Source organism: Centropristis striata, chromosome 23 (genome assembly GCF_030273125.1).
Source record: "Centropristis striata isolate RG_2023a ecotype Rhode Island chromosome 23, C.striata_1.0, whole genome shotgun sequence".
NCBI classification, from domain to species: Eukaryota; Metazoa; Chordata; class Actinopteri; order Perciformes; family Serranidae; genus Centropristis; species Centropristis striata.
Window position 1 is genome coordinate 14,766,932 of NC_081539.1, and position 12,304 is coordinate 14,779,235.

The window sequence follows — 12,304 nt, forward strand, 5'->3', positions numbered from 1 at the left end:
AGGAGAGCTTGGTTTGAAACAACATATCTCCATTCTAATGCATAGTTGGCAGAACTGCTGTCGTGTATGAATGAGATTGCAATATCAACGATTGTTTGATAAAAAAAAAAAAACAGTCTCATAAAAAGCACTTGTGTGACAGTGGATTAACCTACCTTGTACAGAGGATGACGTGGGGCCTCTGAAATGGGGGTTAATGTGGATGTTTTTGGGCTGTGGAGGCTGCTGCTGGTGATGCTGGGGGAAGTTGGGAGGCGGGGAGCTCATCATTCGTGGTGGTGGCTCCATCTGGGGTCGCAGCGGCGGGGAGCGGTGACTCATGTGCGGGGGGATGAGGGGCTGAAGAGGCTGCTGGGCCAGCGGGCGCCCATGGTCTTGGAAGGGAGGAGGTCCTCTTGGACGTGAAGAGTGGTGCTGCTGCGAGTGCAGTTGCTGCTGATGAGGCGGATGAGGAAGAGGCATTCGGAGAGATGGCTGCTAATTGGAAAGAGATGGGGAAACGGAGAGGAGGGAAAACCAAAACAACCTGTCAAAACACATTTCTTTCTGGAGAGATTCTGATATCACTGCTTGCAGCCATGCAATGCCACACCAACAAGTCAATTTACAAGCAAGAACGAAGATGGTAAAGTATTTAATGCAAGGCTCCCCTGAAGATTAAAAGTATGTGCTATTTTGTACCAGTGACATAAAACAGAAATGAACCTTACTGGGATGTCTATGTAGCCAGATTTAAAGTGAGCTACAGCCCCAGAAAAGAGAAAGAAGTCAGCTATCTCCCAGCATAGGAATATATCAGCCAGAGTTGCACCAACAGATAAATAAACGATAATTATATTGTCAAGTGAAGTTTCAAATGGGTGCTTGATAATTGGCCAGTCTATCCATTTAAGCTACCAAACAAACAAACATGCCAGTGACCAAATTAGTCAAGTGGTTAAATATACAGTATGTTTTAAAAAAGCACAAGCTCATTAACAGCAGTCAGCAGAATGTTTGTAATGTTGGCATATTGTCCATCTGTCATTAAATATTCATTTCCAGTGCTAATGTTGTTTTGAATTTTACAGCCTATTATCACCGAATAAAAAAAATAAATAATGGAGAGCTAGAGTGAAATGTCATGCAGCCTTGAGAACAATTGCTTTAACACAATGGTATATTGGTAATTTATTATTCATATACAACGGTTTTGTTTATGCACTATTGTACAAAGTAGCCTTGGTAAAATGCATAATTTCATTCACTAATCAAATCAAAAATAATACAAAAGATGGAACTGCGGAATCTTGAATGTCACGACTAATAGGGAGTGATTATGGTAACAACTAGACCTGGCCCAGTTCTGAAATCTGATAGCTATCCACTGTGTTACTGAAGATCATCACCACCAGTTCTGTGTATTTAGGTTTCATGTTTGAAGTGACTTATTCCCTAGACCTTCAAAAGGTCTTGTATGAACTGATGAGCCATGTAAATCAAAGGATTAAATGCTTGGAGAGATATCTAATAATAAAAGCCCACAAGAAACTAAATCCTGGGCAAAGAACAAATTTAATTTTGTATAATACTGTCTAAATGGACTACTGCCAAATGAGTTGCTATAATCCATATATCAACATAGATACGGGGGAGCAGAGCGTTTTGACTTTTGTCATGCGTAAACGACCATAGCTTTGGAGGTCTTAGATAGTGAAGAGAGCAGCAGTGAACAAAACACACGTCAAGTACAAAGACACCCAGCCTTGGTGTTACTGAGACGAATACAAGGTAAAAAGTGAAGCCATTTCAAATAATATTATCCAGAGCATGCTTTCTTCAGCCTCTCTTCAAAAGTGCTCCAGTATTGAGTGATCCATTACAGTGTAGCCAAAAAGATTATCCCTTTAACAGTGTTCAAGTGAATAACTGTACAATGATTTACCTGCATGTCCATGTTTCCCATGAGGGGGACCCTATGGTCAATCATTCTTCCTCTGTTTCCTCTAAAGTCTACCATTCCAAAAGGTGGAAAGCATCCTCTTCCTCTGCCTCCTCGCATGCCTCCTCGGCCTCTGCCTCCGCCTCCATATCGGTTTTGTCTCTTTTGCCGTTCTTGTTCCTCAAACTCGATTAGATCTTGCTTGGCCTTCTCTGACAGTTCTAATGAAAGGTAGAACAGGAAGACAGAGCATTTGTACACTGAAAGCTTTCATAAAATACAGGCTCATGTCCATAGTAATGTAAACATAATATAGTGTGGACCAAAGATTTAGATCAGAAAAAATCCAAGAGTTCACTCATTTTATTACTGAACATAGGATAAATTATGCCCAGCCAGAAAATTATACCTAGTGTTTCAGGGATATTTCTCCTGTTGCTGCCCGCATCAGCCAATCGGACAACAGCACCATCCTTTCTCTCAGATTTGAATCTTATGCGTCCAGACTCTTCATCTTCCTCATCCTCCTCGTCTGATTCCTCCTTTGTTTCTGCTTCAGGCATAGCTTCATTTTCAACCTGAGAAAATTTTAAGAGATTAAATACAAAAGTTAAATAAAAACATCAGTGTTTAACTTGGTTTGCAGCGCTAATTTTAAGTTGAAACAATTATCCAATTATTTCATTACTTCTGGCATGTTCAAACTACTTCATAAGAGGGTTGTGTGGCTGCATGTTTTTGTTCCAACCAATCAAGAGCACACCTGATTAATTACTTGGATAATGAGATCAGTTGAATAGATTAGTCAAGTTAGTGTGCTCCTGCTTAGTTTGAATAAAAATTTGCAGCCTTGCAGGTCTTGGAATAGTTTAGACATTCTGATTTAGTTGATGGAAATGATTTTAATCTGCCACAATTTTGTTAATCAATGTATAGTTTAAGTAACTTTTCAACCAGAAATGGCACCAAAAAAAAGATCTGGTTCTTGCTTCTAAAATATGAAAAATTGCTAGATTTCTGACGATCGATTTTACCCTTATAGAGAAAATGAGTAACCAACTAATTGAGAAACAGCAGTTTTATCAATAATAAAACTTATAACTTATAATTTATAGTAGTAAACATTTCACACTTACCAGTTTTTTTAACCTTCTGCATGCTTCTCTTCTCAAAACTACTAAATTAGAAATTAGAACTAAACTAAACGAAATACTTCAAACAAACCTGAAATTACACTGCTTTATATGCATCATATATTCGGATGCATTCCTTGCAATTCTGCCCAGCATGCATCCATAAGCTCAAATTTATACTTAGGTATTTGTGTACTTGAGGAACAAGACTTGTGTCTCCTTGACCACTTGAGTAAGATGTTTCAGCTGTGCTGACAGGCTGACCATATAAGCTGACCACACTGTAGTAATGCATTATATCTGTGTTGACAACTTGACAGTATCATCACAATGTTAAGCAACCTTCAATATACCAAAATAACTGGGACTGTGCCACGACAAGTATCTAAGAACTTTCAGTCTCTGTAACTTTTGTAACTGAATCTAAGCTTGTGTGGATTAAATGTGCATTGAACAACCAACTCTCTGCTTGTTCTCCTCATTCATTAAACAATAACCAAAATGCATCCTATCACCATATAACTACAGACTCCACACACTGCGCTACGATATAAAAAAATGATAAGTTGTTAACCCTTGGTGGGTTTCTACAGCAGAGTGTGGGGAAAATGCTTTCAATCCATAGCAACATACAGTGGAAGGTGATGCATGGAGGGTGTCAGCATACCTCCTCTGTGTCAAAGACCTGCGAGCCTTCGGCTGCATCTTCCTCCTCCTCTTCCTGCTGCTCTTCACCCCCAACCGCCTCCAGCTCCTGGGGGACCTCCCTCTGTTGGACTCCATGTTGGCCTAGACGCTCATCATAGGAGGGTTGGTATTCATCATCCTTTAAAGATCACATGGATAATATGTATTGATTAGTTAAAGTGGTAACGACGCCTCGATATGGATCAGCAATGGCCAACTGTATTTAAGCCACTGCTGGAAAACAATTTCTTACATTCTCTGTTGAAAATGAAAACATATTTATGCTATGCGGTGCTTTTATAATGTCTGTCAAATATATGTAGACACAAGAGATACAAGTACAACTGACATCCAAGACTACATTTTATGAAATATAGATGTACACTGTTTTTTTATTTTTATTTTATTCTTATGGGTAAAATAAATACAATTTGGAATAAAAATTATATACATGTGAATACCTACAATTTGGGCAGAAATGCTGCCTCTTTGTATTTTTTTTAAATAAAAAAAATACAAAAATCATACAAAGCATTAAGGCAAACATTAAAATGTTATGGAGAGGATTTTGGGAAGACATAATGTAACCCCCCTTCCCAACCCAAATTACCATAACAGTGGGAGCAAGGCTTCATTACTATTCCTGACAGCATTTGAAATTCAATGAGATGTAAATGTTTGACATGATATACAGAAATGCAGGCACGGATAAAAGCACTCCTCCCCAGTTCAATGATGGTGAAAATATCATTGACTGACTCCTCGCAAATCACTATGTTATTGGCCGCACTGTAAATTCATGACTCCATGCCAAAACATCCTACAGACAAACATTCTTGGAGATGACAAATCAGTTTTTACTACTCCATAAAAAAATCTGTTTAAGTTATGATGCAATAATTTTACATATAATCCCAAATCCACATCTTAGTCATTCCAACAACCCAACAACCTAATACTACCACTATACGAGTTGCTAGTAATTCAAACATTCTATCTGCAGAACATCCTCTAACAAAAACTCATTGCTAAATAAGGTCAGACTGTAGGTCACACCATGGTGTTTGGTGTTGCGCTTCATTAACCTGCCAAACAGCAGCACATATTAATGCAGAAAAGAAAAAAAATCTCTCTCAGCAAACGAGATGGATGGACAGGCTGCCCCAAGGGAACACAACAGCTTAATCCTTTAAACTGTTCCACATAGTACTCAATGAATACCATGGCGAGCAAAATGTCAAGGCCACGCAGTTTAGTGACCTTGTAAACTGTTATTACACATAATACAAATACAAATCCAAAGCTGCAGACATTTCCCAAAATCCAAAATAGGCATCCACTTGTGCTGCACACCCTCAGTAAGAAGGTCAAATCGTATCTTTGTTTGGAGAAAAGAGGAAGGCCAATATATCTCTGTCAGGTGCCAAACACCATCGCACCTTGGTAAATGGACCATAACGGACATTTGCACATGGATTTGGTCTTATCTTTGATCCTCTTAGTCCTGGCTAAGAGGGAAGGGAAACGAATAAAAGGCAAACTCGCATCAATCATTAGAAAACTGTATAGGGTGTCCTCAGGAAGGTCAATAATCTTTTCACCTGCATGAGACTTTATCAGATCCAGTCTAAAGCCAGAGATAAAAGCCCCCCACATTAACCTCCGCCGATTGGCAGCACATCTCCCCAACACAAAGCAGCTTCTTACTCCCCCAAAGATACAGGGCCCAAGGTCACAATGGCATGAGGATTTGGAGGCGACAGCAGAGCATTACCTCATGCCAAACAAGCTGTCAACACAAACTTTGTCAGCAAGATGGAGAAATTAACTGGCAGGAAGTGATAATGAATCTAATCCTCTCCTGCCCAAAAACGCCAACCAACATCTCCTTCTCCTGAATAGATTTTCAATCCTGACTGTCCCCTTACCGAGACAAGAAAACTGATATTATCTCTTAGATACAATAGAGTTGAACAGAAAAGGGAGTGGGAGGATGTGTTTGTGTGTGCATCCGCAGGCTTTTACGTGTGAGTAAGCAAATGTGAGAACTCACTTGAAATTCACCATCTATGGGCTCATTGATTTGGATGTCTAGCACTTCATCCTGGTAGCCATCGTCACCCTCAGCAAGCTCTCCAGTGTAATCCATTTGGTCTTCAGGCATCTCTGTGTTGCCATCTTGGCTGTATTCCTGTGTGTACTCCTCTTGCTGGTACCCCTCCTCCGCTACATCCCCTTCTTCACAGCCCTCTGCACCCAGGTTCACAACGTCATCTGTGTAGTCTGCTTCCTGCGAGTTGTCCTGCTGGCCATAGGATGCGCCCAAACTGTATGTGGCATTGAGGCTCACTTCCTGAGCACTGAAAACAAACAAATATTGGAAATTTGCAGAAAATAGAATAGAACTGTGAGGGGGAAAATGTGCTTAATTTAGATATTTGCTTGTCAGCATTATAACTGAAAACATAAATTTGGCAGACACATGGCACTTAGCTTACCTCATATTTGCATCTTCATCATCACTTTGTAGAAGGTCATCATTCAGCTCTTCATCTGACACTTCTGAGGGATTCTGAAACAAAAATAAAGGAACATTTTGGTGTGCTTTAAAATAGTATTCTACTCTTCCTCAGTTGTGTGTGTTGGTCCGTGTATGTGGCGAGGGGGCAGGGGACCACCTCCAACCCCAAAGGATGCTCTATTCCCATGTGGTGAAGGCAATCTGGGCAGGTCAACATAGCTCTTTTTTGTCCACTGTACTTCCTCCTGGTTCACATCAACAGTTCCCCCTGCAGAGGAGCCACCTGCTACAAGTCAACTGTTCACTTCTATTTTGTTAATGTTCTACCAACACTGACACCCAATGTTTTTAATATTATTTTCCGTTTCCTGCTTGTAGGCAGAGAAACCATACTGACAAGCCAAGTGTTTTTTTGGCACCGAGTATAAAAATCAAAGTAAACAACAGTGAGAGTTTGTATTTTCTTACCTTTTTACCTGAAAGCCAATCCTCTTCAAGCAAATCCTCTTCCAAGTCACTTTTAAGGAGAAATGACAACCATTAAAAGGTTAGCAGAGTTAGATAGTAGTGCAGAGTGTTGATGTTATTGTACAATTATAACGTGCTTGTTTTCACCATATGTTACAGTGAGTTAAATCAAGTGCTTTCTTTGTGTGACAGAATTTTAATTCCTGATTAGTTTTTGACTAATTTGTTGCAGCACTTTAAAATTTTACACTTGATCGTAATTCCTTTACATTATGAATTTGAATACCAAAATGCTGGTACACAATTTTATTATATTTTAATAATAAATAACAAATCATAAAATGTATATGCATGTATTTATTTGGTACATTTTGTTTTAAAACAGTTCGGAGCTAGCAGTGTTTAAATAATGCCTGATGTTGCCTCTCACATAAAAGACTGATCCCATTCACTTCCACATAGTGAGGCATACAGTTTATTAATTAAACCCTGGTGTCGGATTGGCACTTGGAATCAGCCTATTCCCAAAGCTCAGGTATCGGGACTCAAAAAGTAGTGCATCCCTACTTTAAAAGTAACCAAAGTGATCAAGAGTTGCAGTGTCTTTTACAACAACACATTTTGCTTGTCAATAACTTTAAAATGGACTATCACAGCATTTAGGCCTGAAGGTAACAGGCTTAACGAAGCAAATTTTGCTACAGACATATTTTTGTGACTTTACAATCAATTGTGTTTTAGTAGTTGTTATGGATACAAATCAACTTAAGGATTAACTGTTTCTTTACAGGAAGAGAAAATTATTCTACGTATTATGCTAAAGACACCACAGCATTGAATTATTTGAAAAATGTCACAAAGCCCAAAAAAGTTTTTTTTTCTTAACTCGTAAAAAGTTGATGATTGGTAAATACATGGTTTTCACAGTATAGTGATAGGAAGATAGGAATATTACACTATATTTGAGCTGTCTTGATTTTAAGCAGGTTGTTGATTACACCCACTACAGCATTCTTCTTACCTCTCTAGATCATCATCTTCACCTCTCCTCCTGCGTGACCGCTCAGCACCAGGTTTGTCATATTCGTCAAAGTCATAATCTGCAACAGAAAGGCACTTTTGCTTACAGAGCAAACAACAGACTATGCTAATAATATTCACCATCCTCATAGGTTGATATCAGTCTGTCCTATGGGCCTGCACAATTAGAAATGTACACAGAGACTATAAGCAATGTGAGTTGTTGATTCAGAGTGACATGTCCTTCATGCAAAGCTGAATCAACAACTTGTGCAGCAAACAGACAAATGCCATGTGTACCAACAGCATGCTATACAGTAGAGACTAGTAAACACATCTTTCTCATGGCTCGTCATTGCTGAATCCAAATAGAAAGGTACTGTACTATAAGTTTGTCCTGTCTTACAGTCGAGTTGTGTTTAGCTTTCCGTGTTATGCACAACCATACATTTGTCCGTTTCCAGTTATCAACCTAATCCTAAATACTAATTTGTTGTCACACCTCCCACACCTCCTGATTGATCATCATCTGATACAGATCAATAACAAACCGTCAGCCTCATGTGCCCCATGTGCTTAGTTTTTCAAAGTTTTCCCAAGTTTGGCTCCACCAAAGGGAGTGCAGATAATGGCGGTGGGGGGGGGGGACAATAAAAAGGACTACCCTTAATTCAGTCACACATGGTCTTGGACAAAAAATAGGATGAATAACCAGAACAGATGGACAAACATAAGTGTTACGACTACCATAAATGGCTTAATTCTATTCAAGTGTCTCAGTAAGGCTTGTTGCATGCTTCGAGGGCCATGCTCTACCAACACATATGGGCACCTGGCACACAAACCTCTGCAATTACATAGTAATGGTGGCACAGACTGTACCCAGCTCCATGTTAAGCAAGGTTTAGTGTGGTAGTGGTGTCCCTGACGTAAGCCATAAATTACATTGTCCCATATTTTGCGTAAATCGTATGTTGTTGCAGTGCTTTGTCATTTTGTTACTAGGTGCCCGCAGCACACACTGGGCTTTTAAGGCATGATTTCCTGATAGTAATTAATACAGCAACATTTGTTGACTTCTTGCTTCGTCAGTTTTTGCATATATTCCTCTGCCATTTTGGAGCATACTATAATAGACAGTGCGTTGAGTGTGAACGCCTTTGTTCTTACTTGTAGCTCACATCACATCTGTTTAGGCCCATTCCACTGTGTCTCATGCGGGTGTAAATACGACTCTGATGATGGGCTATTTGTTTTTTTTCCCCTACAAACTTATTTTATACAAAGACCTAATCACTTCATCAACTGCCACTTTCTAAACAGCTGATGATCAGACAACCAACATTAAAGTTTTAACAAATAATCACCACATGCAGCCTTTCCCACTTTCTTCTTTTCCCCTGTGGTTGATGTAGATTTATCAATAGTGCTAATATTGAGACTGTGTCTTGAGTATGTGCAAAATAATTGTTGCTGGCATTGTGTGCACACCTGTAGAGAAGACGTGGGTTTTCTGCAGGAAGCATGTTGACAGTTTAAGCTATGACACTGTAACTTTCAGTGAGCATGCACAATACCAGGAACTTGAAACCAAAGCACCTAAATAAAATCCAGCCATCATTACTTGTATTATTTACACATGCACTTTACTGCTGCTGCAACACTGTCTGAGCTGGCAATCTGGCCGAGATTTAGTTTAAAAAAGTTGCCTGCTGATTTCAGTCAGCCTCTGCACTTGCAGCTCTCTTAAGTTATTCAACCTTCTCAGTCACAACAGGATGATAAAAGATCCCCCATTACAAAACCAGCTAGGACCACCCTTCTGTTGCTTGAATTTTGAAGACAGAATTGGCGTGTACTTTTCTATAACCATGCCATTTTTACCAAGTTTTAACATTCAGACAATATAAGTCAGTGGTTAATTTAGCATAGGAGTTTACCACAATAGTGACTGCATATATTATTATTCACGGTTTGTTCGTAAGTCTACCGCAGTAGTAGCATTCTTTATGACTTCATGTGTTCACAGGCCTGCCAGCCACATGCCACCTGTATAGACTTAAAGTATAACTGGCAAGCCAAGTATCTTCGGATAGCCACTACAGCCCATTGCTAATCAAAAACAACAAAGCAAATGAGGAATAAAAACACCTAGCAAACTGCGTCATATGCTGGTGTCCCAATACACACATGCAAGGACGTCATTTTGGGGGGACACAGGGGACATGTCCCATGCACTTTTTCAAAAGGTCGTTTTTGTCCCCTGCAGTTTTTACCATCCAAAAGAGAAGCGTCAGGGACTAGGACCAAGTGGAAAACGGCCACTCAAGCTGAATCCTTGGATTACAAATGTGAATTTATACATCCATACTCATGATAATTGTGAAACTTTTTTTTTCTCTATAACCGTATCATCAAAATTGATGATTGTTACACCGCAAATTGTCACACTGTTCATGTTATGCATCAATATATTTTTGTCAGGTAACGGATAGTAGAGATGCAGAAGGAGATACAGCAGGAGAGGCTGGAGGAGGTAGAGGAGGAGAAGTTGGAGGAGATGGAGGAGAGGCTGGAGGCTACATGCTTTACAAAAGGTCAAACCAAAAACAGAACAGTTAACTTAAAAGTAACAATAGAAAGCTAGAAGAACTACTAGAAAACACAGTGAACTGAAAGAGTTTGAGTTTTATTAAAGATACATGTTACTTTTTTTTGCCTAAATCATCTCCTCATGATGCCGGCCACATATGGTAAAATCGTCTACACCCTCAGTTGATAAGATCATGTGATTTTACCCCTTTAAGATAATGGCCTATGTCAAGTGTGTGACTTAAGCGGATTTATTATGCCTAAGTCAAAATAAAATGTGACTTATGCAATTGTTTTAACTTACCTTTGTGACTTAAGCAAGATATGGTAACACTTTATTTTGAAGGTGTCTACATAAGAGTGACATCAGCGTGTCATAGACATGACATGGGATGTGTCATGAACATTAATGACACTTTGAAGTAACATTAATGCTCATGATACTTGTCATGTCATGTTTCTGACAGGCTTGTGTGACTCTTATGTAGACACCTTCAAAATAAAGTGTTACCATATCTTGCTTAAGTCACAAAGGCATGTTCAAAAAAAATTGCCCAAGTCATTTATTTCTCTTAAGTTACATAATTTACACACAGTGTTGTTACTATGCCAATAGCCATCCTTTGTTACATCATTTTTGAGTGAAATGATCAATAAATGTCATATGTTATACTTTTGGTGAAGTTTTTTGTGTTTCCTGCAAAACTTGGAAAAATGAGTTAGGCGATTATTTTAACAGGGTGACGAAATGTTGTTTTATCAAAGTCCGCATTTCAACAGTTCCTTTAACATGATAAACACGACAGTATTACCCTCCACCTGACATGTACGTGCGAAACGTTTTTCTATCCGTTATACTGGCGTTAGGTGTGTGCTAGCTGGCCAAGTTAGCTACATTGCTTACATGTTTGTAAACGCAGCTGCCAACCACACCACACCGTAAATATGGACTAAATAATTAAAATCGAACGTTAGCCCGCGACATTTCACTCAATTATTTTGTTTAACTCGTGGGAAATTTATTTTGGCGAATATACACTCATAAATGTCAGTAAATGTTCAATGTTATATGAAGTTAACGTTAATAACTTAACGCAAACGTTAGCTGCCATGCTATAGCTACCGTCCGCTAAGCTACTATTACTTGTGTTTAACACTAAGAGTGCCAAATGTTTGTCAAAGTAAAGCTAATACCGCTATATTTTTAGTTAGTTTATCATCATTGAAGTCCAATATGTGGTCTATCGTGAATGCAAATGTGTTTTATAAACCCTGTTAGCATTAGCATTAGCTAAACAGTTTAGCTAAATTAGCTACATAGCTAGCATTGTCGACAAGAGACGCTGGCGTTACTTACTCTGGGCGTTGGCCGACATGGTGCAAGGCGCGTTCCGCTTATGGGCTCACTACAAAATCAGAGAGTGCATTTAATCTTTAGTATTTCATAATTTTGACGGAACAAAACGGTAACAGTAGCAAGGGAACAGATTCTATGCGGCAGTAAGTCCCATTCACCACCAAAATACAAACATGGCCGAACTGCGTTTGCTGCAATGATGCATTGTGGGTGGGAAACACCAGCTCCTCCGATCGGGTTGCTGCACAAAAGCGAGCTGCTTGACAGCTCAGGTAAACACACTGGCTGATTATAACGTCACCCTGTTAAAATAATCGCCTAACTCATTTTTTCAAGTTTTGCAGGAAACACAAAAAACTTCACCAAAAGTGTAACATATGACATTTATTGATCATGTAGTGTATTGTCAGCTTTAAATTCTTTACTGCTATGTGTTAAGGACTTTGAACAAGATGGTTACAACAGGATAAACAGAGTAATGCCCACTCAGTGTGACAGCTGACCATTATTAATTAAACAATCAGTCCATTGGTTGCATTGTATGTAAAGCATACTGATATATGTGATTTTGATGAACTCTCAAATTCTTTCAGTTTGCAAACGTG

At 39.1% G+C, this 12,304-nt stretch overlaps 1 protein-coding gene across 5 annotated transcripts in view; it reads right to left on the reverse strand.

Annotated features, from left to right (window-relative positions):
- rbm33a (RNA binding motif protein 33a) overlaps positions 1 to 11,869 on the reverse strand; it is a 28,446-nt gene extending 16,577 nt beyond the window's left edge. For 4 of the 5 annotated variants that reach the window (XM_059326751.1, XM_059326753.1, XM_059326752.1 and 1 more), the window contains exons 1-9: positions 11,700 to 11,869; positions 7,752 to 7,830; positions 6,731 to 6,779; positions 6,240 to 6,313; positions 5,795 to 6,101; positions 3,722 to 3,880; positions 2,331 to 2,499; positions 1,925 to 2,142; positions 156 to 477 (exon numbers count right to left, since the gene is read on the reverse strand). In XM_059326751.1, the coding sequence (XP_059182734.1) occupies positions 156 to 477; positions 1,925 to 2,142; positions 2,331 to 2,499; positions 3,722 to 3,880; positions 5,795 to 6,101; positions 6,240 to 6,313; positions 6,731 to 6,779; positions 7,752 to 7,830; positions 11,700 to 11,718 (1,396 nt within the window). In that variant the 5' untranslated portion in view covers positions 11,719 to 11,869. The remainder of the gene's footprint in view (positions 1 to 155; positions 478 to 1,924; positions 2,143 to 2,330; positions 2,500 to 3,721; positions 3,881 to 5,794; positions 6,102 to 6,239; positions 6,314 to 6,730; positions 6,780 to 7,751; positions 7,831 to 11,699) is intronic. The other variant, XM_059326750.1, reaches the window with a different exon arrangement.
- Between the last annotated feature and the right edge of the window lie 435 nt (positions 11,870 to 12,304).